The sequence below is a fragment of the Bos indicus x Bos taurus genome, chromosome 3, assembly GCF_003369695.1.
Source record: "Bos indicus x Bos taurus breed Angus x Brahman F1 hybrid chromosome 3, Bos_hybrid_MaternalHap_v2.0, whole genome shotgun sequence".
Lineage (NCBI taxonomy): Eukaryota > Metazoa > Chordata > Mammalia > Artiodactyla > Bovidae > Bos > Bos indicus x Bos taurus.
This window is the reverse complement of record NC_040078.1, coordinates 93,999,056-94,011,870: the sequence shown is the minus strand read 5'-3', so window position 1 is coordinate 94,011,870 and position 12,815 is coordinate 93,999,056. Positions and strand designations below refer to the sequence as shown.

At 33.9% G+C, this 12,815-nt stretch overlaps 1 protein-coding gene across 9 annotated transcripts in view; it reads right to left on the bottom strand.

The window, feature by feature from the left end:
* Positions 1-12,815, bottom strand: part of TUT4 (terminal uridylyl transferase 4) — a 129,245-nt gene that overhangs the window by 50,551 nt on the left and 65,879 nt on the right. For all 9 annotated transcript variants that reach the window (XM_027537244.1, XM_027537248.1, XM_027537246.1 and 6 more), the window contains exons 7-11: positions 12,182-12,233; positions 9,700-9,769; positions 8,184-8,310; positions 2,551-2,670; positions 2,159-2,371 (exon numbers count right to left, since the gene is read on the bottom strand). In XM_027537244.1, coding sequence (XP_027393045.1) covers positions 2,159-2,371; positions 2,551-2,670; positions 8,184-8,310; positions 9,700-9,769; positions 12,182-12,233 — 582 coding nt within the window. The remainder of the gene's footprint in view (positions 1-2,158; positions 2,372-2,550; positions 2,671-8,183; positions 8,311-9,699; positions 9,770-12,181; positions 12,234-12,815) is intronic.

Below are 12,815 nucleotides of genomic sequence, written 5' to 3'. Positions count from 1 at the left end.
AGGAATTAGCTAGATGAATGCTGACTAAAAGTGACCACTAAGGTATAAAAAAGCATAAAACAGTCATTCACTCATTCCATTCTACAACTATTCATTGAGTGCCTACTATGTGCCATGCACTGGGGATATACCCATGAAAAAAAAAAACCAAAGTTTTTTGCCTTAATGGAGTTTACAATCTAGAGTAAACTAGAAGAAGATAATAAACAACAAACTTAATACGTAAATTACACAGTAAATTAGAAGAAGAAAATTGTTGTGGAAATAAGAAAAAGTTGAGTATGTTTAGTAAAGGAGATGGGATATGGAAGCAGGAGATTTCAGTGTTAAAATACAGTGGTCAGGATAGGACTTGTTGAAAAGGTTTGATTTGAAAAAGAAGAAAAAGTATTCTAAGAACAGGAAACAGAGCAAACACACTAAAGCAGGATAAAGTAGGAGTGTAAACAGTTTTAAAAAGAAAACTAGTGTGGCAGAGAGAGAAGGAAACAGCTCATCAGTAAGCACTCTTTGGCCTTTACTCTAAATTAAATGAGGGGTAACTGGAGGGTGGGGAAGGAGAAGGGCATGATCTGACTTAAGTTTTAGAAGAACAATTCTGACTGTTGTGTTGAGAACAGACTATAAAATGGGGAAGGAAGGGTAAATTCAAGGAAACTTATGAGGTTGTGGTAGTAATCCAGGCCAAAGATCATATGGCTAGGATTAGGATGGTAACGGGAGGTGGCCAAACTGGATTTATTTTGAAGTAGAGATGACAGGATTTCCTGATAGACTTTGGATGGGGTATGAAAGAGAGAAGTAATCCACGGGATTGGATGAAATCATCAAGGGAGTGTAGACACATAAAAAAGGGGGATCAAGAACATTAAAGTGATTGGAGAGGAAAGGAGGAACCAACAAAGAGACTGAGGAGGAATAACCAGTCATGGGTGTGGTATTCTGAAAGCCAAGTTAAGAAATTTTTTAGAGAAGGAAATGATCAACTGGCAAATGCTGCTGACAAATAAAAAAAGATAAAAATTAAGAAATAACTATTGGATTTAGCCATGCAGAGGACACTGATGATATAAGTTTTGGTAGACTGATAGGGATCAAAGCCTGAGTAGACTGAATTACGAGGAGACAGAGAAACTGGGAAATAGTATACATAAACAATTCTTTCAAGAAGGTTTTCTTCAAAAGGAAGCAAGAAAATAGCTGGGAAGGGAAGTGGTAGCAAGATTTTTCTTTCAAGTGGGAGAAATAAAAGCATGTATGATCAATCGAGAATGAAAAATTGGTAACCTAGGATAGAATTGCTAGGGCAATGTTCTAAAATAGACAAGAAAAGATGAGACAAAATACACAAGTTGAGAAAATGACTTCAGACAACAACAGGGGAAGTTCCTTTATGAAAGCAGGCAGCAAGGCAGAATATGTGGGTGCAGAGTGGGAGCTAGTGGTAGGAATGGAAGTTCTCTTTTCACTGCCTCAGTTTTCTTAGAGAATAAGCAAAATCATTAGCTGGAGTACTGATGGTTTGAGGAAAGGGTAGAAGGTAGTCTAGGAAAGCAGAAGACTTGAATATGAGTTTATAGAACTACATATAATTCAGTATAGCTAGAGCAATGATATCTGTAATGTAATTTTTGTAATAACATGTCTGTCTGCTTCAGAAGACTACACACTTTTAGAGGACATAATCATCCATGAATATTCATCTTGGGTTATCTAGCGCTCAAGATAATGCCAGGCACATAGCTGGTCCTTAATAAATGAATGCTGAATGATTAAATAAGCAAGCCACCCTCTAAAGAAGCATAAGGTCTTCATTTATCCACCAATCTGGCAACATAATCAGTATAGTCATATACTAAAGCTTTGGTCACAGCCCATCTCTAAAGGAAAATTTTTCTATCTAAATGAAAAGGATACAAAGAATTACCTTGATATGATTCAAATAATACAAGTCTTTCAAAATGAGGTATGAATTCATTAAAGAATATTGGTACTGAAAAACTAAACCAGATCAACCCCTCACTTTACAGATGAGGAATATGAGGCCAAGAGGCTTACTTAAGGTCAGTCAGTCAATCTACTATTAAAATAGCTTTAATCAAAGGTATCACAAATTCTACAGATAGAAAAGCCAAAAGCAAAAACAAAATAAGCTTACTTTGCCATATTTTTCCTTCCTGGCATTACTTTGGTTAGTTGTTTCTGTCTTCTTGGTATCATCTTTTGGTTGGTCTGCCTTAGCTTTGTTTTCCTCAGCAATTGAGTTTCTCTCAGTTGCACTACTTGAATTATATTCCCACTTCACAAACTTCTCTTCTACTATGCCCTTCAGCTGAAAGTCATCCATTCTTTTTGGGTCAAAGCCTTCAATCTATATAAAAAGGCATTCCAGATAGGTAGTGAAAAAATTATTAAAAGAAAAAAACAAGATGAACAAACAGACAAACCAGAAATCCAGCTTTAAATGTATGAACCGAGTACTCTGCAAGAGCAAACTACATACATACATACATATATACATACACATACATGTTACAAACTCATGCTTACCCAACTTCCAAGTAAGCAAGGAAGAAGAGGGGGTTTTCTTTGTTGTAGAAAAAACATCACCATTAAAGCAAAACAGTAAGAAGGGATTCCACCATCAGTTTGGGAGTCAATATAGCACAACTGCAAAATGAAGAGGGGAAAAAAGAACCACCATTTAACTTTCTTTCTGTTCCCCTCAAAATAAAAGTAGCTTTTATTTCCTTCCACAATCATTGTTAAAAGTTCAAATAATGAAAAATACAAGGAATTACTTGAAATCACACCACCCTGATTTATAAATTGGTATCAACTCATTTCCTTAGTGCATATGAAGACATATATTTTTTAGTTGAATGGAATCATATCACCCATAGTGCTTTTACTGTGGACATCTTTAAAAAATATTATTTTCATATTTCCCACTTCTGTCTCAATGTTAACAATCTTCTATGTACTCTTCCATGCCTTTTTCTATACTCAACCATACACAAATATATATATATTCCAATTTTCTATATAAATACAGGGAGGATTTTATCTTTTTTGTCACTGTTTTACTAAAATTGTGTATTAACAGATATCTCTCTGTATATTATAATTCTTCCTTAACAATGCACCAAGAAAGTTCCTGTTAGTCGATTGTGTGCTCAGTTACTAAGTCATGTTCAGCTCTTTGCGAGAGAGACCCTATGGAATATAGCCTTTCAGGCTTCTCTGTTCATGAGATTTTCCAGGCAAGAATACTGGAGTGGGTTGCCATTTTCTCCTCCAGAGGATATTCCCAACCCAGGGATTGAACTGTGTCTCCTACGTCTCCTGTGTTGGCAGGCAGATTCTTCACCGAGCCACCTGGGAAGCTCCTTAGTCAATTAGCATATGTCTAATGTATCCTTTTAAATGATTAAATTATAGACTATGGTCTGGATGGTTATTCAATAGTTCCCCACCCAAGGATTTTTACATTTGTTCCCAGTTTTTGCCACTTTTAAACACTACTGTAGTATTTATCCTTCTACATTTTCCTGAGTGCTGGTGCTCATTTCTATGCATTATATTACCAGGGAAGTGTTTGCTGGATTTTAAAATGTGATATATTTAAATTCTAATAGATATTATAATACTGTTTTCCAGAATCAGTGTAAAATTTCCTCTTTTCATCTGTAACAAGAATGTATACACATGGTTTCCAACACTAGGTGTTACCAGTTGCTGTTTTTTTTTTTAATTAAAATATAGTTGAATTACAAAGTTGTGTTAGTTTCAGGTGTATAGGTGTTATCAGTTTTTTAAAAATTTGTCAACAGGATGGGTGAGATGTAATATCTAATAATTACTTCAATTTGCATTTCCTTGATCCTACTAGGTTATGCAAATTTTCATGTATTTACTAACGATTTGAATTTGCTCTTTTCTGAACTATTAAGTCTTTTGCCAATTTTTCTGTTTTCAACAATACGTATCAATTTGTATGTGTTCTTTTTACGTTATAGATAATAACCCTTTATATATGTTATATACATTTGAAAAATGTTATTTTTCCTAATCTGCTTTGGCATTATTTATGGTACTTTTATCCTATAAAATATACTAATGTTTATGTAGTTAAAGATGCTTATAGATTCTAGGTTTCCTACCATGGTGAAAAGATTTCTCTAATCCACAGGTTATATACACATACTCTTAAATTTTCTTCTAAAATTCTGAATTTTCATTTAAGTGGAATTTATTTTTGCAGTGTGCTAAGGTCCAACATTATTTTCTTTAAGAAAGATATGTTGTGACAGCACCATTTATTAAATAAACCATTGTTTTCTCACTGAAATATTTTATTTTTTCATAGACTAAAATTTAATTTACACTAGGATTTACTTCTGGGCTTTCTATTCTGCTCCAGAGATCTATTTGTCTATCCCTATGCCAATGGTATATACTTGACTAAAGCAGTTTTATAAGGTAAAGTACATCTTCTTCCACTAGTTTTCTTTTTCTGAATTATTTTGGCTACTCTCAAACATTTATTCTTCCATACTAAGTTAAAGTATTATCTTATAATTTTTTTAAAAATTCTTGGTGATTCTAATTTAAACTACTGTACACTCGAAAATTAATTTAAGAAGATTTTACATTTCAGGGATACCATCTCTCTATCCAAAAACTTAGTATCTTTCCATTTTCCAAAAATTTAGCAGTTGTCATCACTCAGCATTTCCCTTAATTCTTAACGTCCTTCACCGCTGCCAGTCCTACTAATAAAAGTTATCCCAAATCTGTCTCAGTTCAGTTCAGTTCAGTCGCTCAGTCGTGTGTGACTCTTTGCGACCCCATGGACTGCAGCATGCCAGGCTCCCCTGTCCATCACCAACTCCTGGAGCTTACTCAAACTCATGTCCATTGAGTCGGAGATGCCATCCAACCATCTCATCCTCTGTCATCTCCTTCTCCCACCTTCAATCTTTCCCAGCATCAGGGTCTTTTCAAATGAGTCAGTTCTTTGCATCAGGTGGCCAAAGTACTAGAGTTTCAGCTTCAGCATCAGTCCTTTCAATGAATATTCAGAACTGATCTCTCTTAGGATGGACTGGTTGGATCTCCTTGCAGTCCAAGGGACTCTCAAGAGTCTTCTCCAACACCGCAGTTCAAAAGCATCAATTCTTCGGTGCTCAGCTTTCTTTATAGTCCAACTCTCACATCCATACATGACTAATGGAAAAACCAAAGCTTTGACTAGACAGACCTTTGTTGGCAAAGAAATGTCTCTGCTTTTTAATATGCTGTCTAGGTTGATCATAACTTTTCTTCCAAGGAGAAAGCGTCTTTTAATTCCATGGCTGCAGTCACCATCTGCAGTGATTTTGGAGCCCCCCAAAATAAAGTTTGTCACTGTTTCCATCGTTTCCCCATCTATTTGCCATGAAGTGATGGAACCAACACAGGTCATTATCCTCTCCAGCTAATCTACCACAAAATCCTGTTCAATTGGTTACCCATTACTACTCTTTACCCCAGAAAGACCTTCTCCAAACATAAATCACATCAAGTCACACACTGCTTACAAAACTCATCCTATGCCTTCCCACTGCAATTAAAATACAAATTCCTTACCACTACAAGTATCTGCCTAACCTCATCCACTACAACTTTCACTCTTACTCGCTTCACTCCAGCCACTCTTGCCTTGTTTTGCTTCTCAAGAATCCATTCTCACCTTCAAGACTTTGTACGAGCTATCCCTTGGATGCTACTCCCTCAGATGTTCAAGTGGCTAGTTACGCTGGTCTGAGTTTATATATCACATCCTCAAAGAGACTTCCCTGCCATCCAATGAAATGTCACACTCTTAACACACCATCTCATTTTAATGGCACTAAATTCTACCACATATTGTGTTATTTATATATTTGTTTACTGTCTGATTCTTCCACAAGTATGTAAGCTTCACAACAGAAGGACTCAGTTCATCCTGTTAGATGTTTCCAGCACCTAAGAACAGTATGTAGCACACAGGAAGCATTTAACAAATGTTTTCTCAATAAATAAATTTGCTCAGAGCCTGTTTTCACCATTCAATAATTCTCTTCCTGTACCTTTCCAATTAAATTTATTCCTTAGTATTTTATAATTTTTATCACTGTCATGAAGGTAATATTGTTCCCTATGTCTATTCTAGAAGGTTATTTTTATGACAGAGAAAAGCCACTGGTTTTTATACGTTTATATTGTATTTAGTCATCACAGATTCTAGTAGTTTTTAACCTCAATTTTCTAGGTATACAATCATATCACTAGCAAAAAGAACATTTTGTTTTTCCAGTATTTACATTCATTACTTTGTCTTCTTTCCTTGCTGCATTTTTTTAAAAAATCTCCAAAATAATGTATAACATCATTGGTGAACATCTCTGTAATATTCCTTATTTTAACACAGATGGCTTGAGCAATTCACCTTTTTGATGGTGTTTGCTTCTGTTTTGTTTGGGGGTTTTAGAAAATAGTCATTAAGTTCCATTTCTAGTTTACTTAAGAATTTTCTTTAAGGAAGAATATGCCTTATCAGCATCTATGATGTTAATTCCACTTCAAACTGTTACTATAATACATTATGCTACCAGATTTCCTGAGATTAAACTACTGTTATATTCCTGAAATAAACCCTACATGGTCACAATATATTAGCTTTTGTTACAATGGTATCTTCCATATATTCCACTTGCTTATATTTTCTTTAGACTGGTTCACCTCTCCCAGTCACTTCCAAGGGTTAAAAATCTTTCTGAAAAACTAGTTCATGTATTCAACAAATACTTATTAAATGCCTACTCTGAGCTGGCACAGGAAAATGAGAAGCATTGGGACCAGCCATGAATAATGAAACAGACTAAAATTCCTATCCTCACAGTGCTTATAATTTCACAGAAGAAAACAGATTATAAACAATACATGAATATATGTATGGCAGGTAGTAAGAAATGATATGAACAAATTAAAAAAGGAAAAGGCGGAGAGAGTGATGCTATTTTATACAGGGTGGGCCATGAAACTCTGGAAAGATGAAATTTGAGGAGAAACTTGAAAAAAAGTAAGAGAGTGAACCATTCTGGATATGTGGAAAAAGTTAAAGTTGCTCAGTTGTGTCCCACTCTTTGCAACCCCATGGACTATAACCTGCCAGGCTCCTCTGTCCATGGAACTCTCCGGGCCAGAATACTGGAGTGGGTAGCCATTCCCTTCTCCAGGGGATTTTCCTAACCCAGGGATATGTGGGGGTAAGAACATTTTAGATGAAGGGAATAACAAACACAAAGGCCTTACGTATGAAGACACCCCAACTGTAGGCTTCTGATAGTTTCTTATTTTTTAAGTTGTTCCACTCAGCTGGTTCTGCCCCAACTATGGGGAGATTCCTCCAATCAAAAGTTGAGGCAAAATATTTAAAAAGAACCCTCTGTCTGTTTTTGTTCTCAAGTTATCACTCCACCACTATCCCTTTAATTCATCTTCCTTGTGTAAGACAGAGAATTTACTCATCACTAGTCTAACAAGTAATGAATACTGTACTGACGAACAGTATACAAAAAAGCTAAAATTTCTCTCTCTTGTCATTTGGACTGATACTGGTAATTACCACTCCTTGCTACCTCCAAGGGTAGAAAGGGGGAGCAGAGGGGGAATCACAGCCTTTAATAATGTAAGTTAATTCTAATTTAGGAAACTCAGATACCTAAATCTTAGCAGTTTCCCGTTCAAAAACTGCAGCAGGTTATCAACAATTTAAGAGGAAAGAGAATAATATTCTAAGACAGAAACTGGAAAAAAAACATGCAAACATAAGAATCTTAACTTGCGTAACCATATCTTACAACCTTACAACTTTAACTTACAGGAAGAGTGAAAACCTAAGTCTAGATATAAGAGAATATTTCTACATGGCATAAAAGAGAATGAACTATAATAATCAAAAATCTAAAATCTCTAAATAACTCTACATGCCTGTGAAACTTTATTTTCATTCCATTATCAGAACCTGCCATACCACTTTCTGTCCAGCACAGATAACTATTTTGTCCCCACAATACTATAATTTATATTATGTATTTGTGTAAGAAAAAGCCTTAGTTATCTAAATATTAAGTACTTTTCCCTTCTGTTCCACATACCTTAGCCCAATAGCGAAAGGCTAACACCAAAGGAGTAAAGACAGGTTCCATTTTGCCAAGAGCAGCAAGCAAATCAGTAGTGAGGCATGCCATATCATTTCCTGCACTCACTCTACAAAGTAAACCACTGTGAATGAAAAAGAAACAAAGTTCACTGTATTAATACCTTAAAAAGCAGAATATTTCAAATCCTGTGGCTATACTTTCCAGGTATCCATAGTTAACACCTAAGAAGTCATAATAAAAAACAAATATTTTAATAAACTTACAGCTAACTGAAAACTATGTATCATTTCCATCAAGTTCCATATAAATTAAAGATGTTTTATCTGTTCATTTATACTTCAGAAAAAAATAATCTTAAGTAATTAGTACTTAAAATCATGAAAAATTAATCTCAAAAGCTGCATTATGATTAATCAAAATTTGATTTATATGAGGGGAAAGACACTGATCACATCAATGTTAAACAATGCAACATATCTTCCTAGTCCATTCTTTTTGCTTTGCATATAATAAAAACAAAATATGAAATACTGAACTAGCTATACTTCTTAAATCTAATTTTTACTGTCTAACTTTTAAGATTTTATTGTTAGGCTATTTCCAGATTAGAGATTAGAAAGAATTTATCTATTAATCCACAAGTAACGCTTATATTTAAGTGAAAGTAAGAGATACCTTAAACAAAATTATAGCAGAAACATTTTGGTGACAGGGAGAATGTGACTGAGGTTGCCACAAAGGCAATTTAACACAATGTGATAGAAAAATCACTAGAAATCGTTAATACTTCTATTCCAGTTCTAACTTTCCCCTGAATAATTTGAATTTGGATAAATCACTTACTCTAGGTCTCAATTTTCAAATTTAGAAAATAAGGAAGTTGAACTAGATCTTCATAGATCCTTCTAGCTTTGAATAAGAAAGCACAGTAATCTTAAAATACAAGAAATAATGATAAATAATCAATAAAAGAACACTTTATTATTTCTGTACTGTTTCCATCTCTCCCACATTGGTCTCAAATAGGATTATTTTAGTTTCCTTTATCAAAGGTATGTTGCTGTCTCAGTCCTATAAATATCCAAACAGAAAGTCATATCCAATGACACCTCAATTTCAGTGAACTAAAAACTAAATTCTAATAGACAGTGAGCTTCTTGAGAACAAAGACTATTTCTTACTTTGAAACAAAAGTAAGAAAGCAAAAGTTTGAAAGCAAAGCAGTACCTAACATATAGTAAGTGCTCAATACTGTTGGGTGAATAAAAAAATGAAAAGTTTTGCATCAGAACGTTTTATTTCTAACTCTCTGGTAACCCCATTTCTTGTTCAAAAGCTTGTAGTAGGCTTGCTATTTTTAAGAAATAGAAACTAGCTTAATCAAGTTAATCCAAGGAGAAATCTAAAACAAAAATGTTCTCTCTTAGAAATACTCACTGCATACTTGGTTGCTGTTATTTCAAAAAAAAACAAAAACAAAAAACTTTACTTTCTCTTCACTGTTACCAACCTTTTCCGATCTTTGCACACCACAACAGGAACTTTAGCGTGAAAATCAGATTCCACATCTACATATAATACTAATAAGGAAAAAAAAAATAAAACAGTTAAGCTAATGTCAACAACTGTCAAATGTTTACTCTATGGTAAACATGTAATAGTCTCCTTCTAAAAATCACTCTTAGTGCTTCTGTGGATAATCCATAAGATGATGGATGTTCTTGTATTGAGCATCAACCCAACAAAATCTCTTATCTCTCTTGATGTCATCTGCTGTATTATCACAAACCACAGACAGGCAGAGTCCCAAGTACTATCAGAACATTGTAATTACCTTAAAAAGAAAGGTTTTAACATCCCTAAAAGTTTTTTCTAAGTACATATACAATCTAGTCAAAGTTGTTAAACCTTCATATAGTAAACAGAGGAGGACATCATTTACTTCTGAAGACTAACTTCCACAGGAGTCACGAAATGAGAACCTACAAAGCTTTGACAATATAGTTCTTTTAAATTATCCATGGCAGTAAAAGGCTAACTCTATTGGCCTCATTTGCTGTTAATATATGGAGAGTCTGCCCAATCAAAGCTCCTAAGGAAGGACTAACAGGTGAAGCACACTTCCACTCTGAAGTCTTTCTCTACATCTCCAAGGTAGGCTCCACACCATAAAATATCTAATCTAAACAAAAATAGATGGATTAACATTATCTCATTTGAAGTTTAAAGAAAATCTCTTAGTAGTACTTGTTGGAATTAATTTATTCAAAACAAATGTGCTGAAGAGCCATATATCAGGAATTGTATTATGCATGGTGGATATGACAATGAATAAATACAAAGAGCTCAATCAAGAATTTGCAAATAAATCCTGTAGATAACAAGATAGAGGTCCTCAAAGAACACAGAGGGTATATAATGCAGGGAATAATCCATCAATCAGACTAAATCTTGAAAACCTATGCTATGTGACTTAAGATGTACTATCCATGTATTTCAGTGGAAATACGTATTTTAAATATTTTTGCCAGCTTGACAGTGAATTGCAGTGAGTCTAAAAAGGTAAAAGCTCTTATCAATAATATGCTTTAGAGCTTTTACACAATGAGAGTTAGCTATTTATTACAAAAGAAAATGTAAAATTCCTTCACAGGTTAAATTGAACCAAAATAATTCCTTAAAAATTTCCTTGAAAAATGGCCAAAAAGCTGATAAATAACGGAGAGCTGACAGGGCAGACAGAGAGAGAAAAAGAAGTTTAGAACTGACACTAGAGCCAATAAGGAGGTATGGCTAGAGTCAATAAGCTATCTCTGCTAAGTCAAAATGCAAATATTTTTGACAGGTAATTTTGATTCATAAAATTTAGGATGATAATAGTAATAATAACAACAATGGCAGCAGAAATTTAATAAGTTATTGTATACCGGGTACTTTTCTAAGCTATGGCTTAACCCATTTCATCCTCATAAACACTCTTTTTATCAAAAAGATACTAACTTATTGCCATTTTACAGATGAGAAAACTGAAGCATTGACACCAGTAATTTGTCAAAGGACACACAACCTGTAAGTGGTACAACTAAAATTTGAGTCTGGAAAGTCTGGCTTCATATTCTAAGCTCTTAAGCATTTACTTTATAACAAGAAAAGCAGCAAATAAAACCAAGAGAACAGTATTGCAGACTGTACTACATGATCTGGGATTTACTTTGAAAAAGATGTAATTTTTACAATTTTTATTCAAAAAGTATTTTTACCTATATGAATGTCATTTTTACATAAAAATCAATCCAGACAGAAGGGCCACATATGAAAAACTTATTAGGTATAATTTGGTTGATGTACTATAAATGGTTAATATTGTTTAAGTGGGGAAAAAAACATATCTACTCAATGCATACACATATTTTTCCCCAAGTCTCTCCCTAAATCTTCCTTCATCAACAATCTAATGACTGTACGTTTTCTGTCTCCTTCTACACAAGAACAGTCCATAATATTCAAAGGTAAAATTTTAAAATTACCCAAAAGGCAACAGTTTATAATATGTTGATTTTAAATATGATGCTTTTTATCTAACCGACATGTAAATATTCTCGTAACCTATTAAATACATGTATGTATATGGATATATCTGTGTTTAATCAATGACTCAAACATGCTAGCAGTTTTAGTTTAACTTGAATGAAGTGAAGTCAAGTGAAGTCACTCAGTCGTGTCCGACTCTTTGCGACCCCATGGACTGTAGCCTACCAGGCTCCTCTGTCCATGGGATTCTCCAGGCAATAGTCCTGGAGTGGATTGCCATTTCCTTCTCCAGGGGATCTTCCCAACCCAGGGATTGAACCCGGGTCTCCCGCACTATAGACAAATGCTTTACCATCTGAGCCACCAGGGAAGCCATACATAACTTGAATAGCCCTACATAAACAGCACAATGCATATAAATTTAGAGAACTTTCTTTAGGAAAGCAACTTGTAAAACTCACCACTTTTTTTTAAAATTCCAAGCACTTGTATCAGAAGATCTGGATGATTCATCTAAAAATAAGTTTCAAATTAAACCAATATACTAATTTTAAACTTCAAGTTGCAAAACTTTAGAGATCATTCATTAAACACAAGTAAAATAATGCTTTGCATGTTAAAATAATGAAAACAGAATAGTGTTTTACTTTTATATTAAGAGGTCTGATTCATGGAAGTAGAATCTAATAAATCATGTACTGCTATTATTCTAGCAACACTCCTAGAATTAATGAGTTCTTAGAGTGACAAAAGTCTGCAATTTCATATCAAAACAAATGAAAAAGAAATTACCACATGATTTCTAAAGAGAAGTTGTTGAGATAAGAAATTTAAAGGATATTGACAATTGGCAGCATGGCTAAAAGGCTTAGATTAAAATATTACTTTAAATAACAACCATGTCAAATATTTACCTTAAATGTGTTCTTTGCTGCTATTTAAAAAAAGAGTTAACAGCTGATTCAGACTAGAAATCAAACATCAAAAAACTTTCACCCAAATTAAACCTCCTTGAACATAAACTTATTATTCAAAAAATTCAAAACACAAAAAATGTCAACTAATTATTTTAAATGTTTGGTGTATCAGTAAATA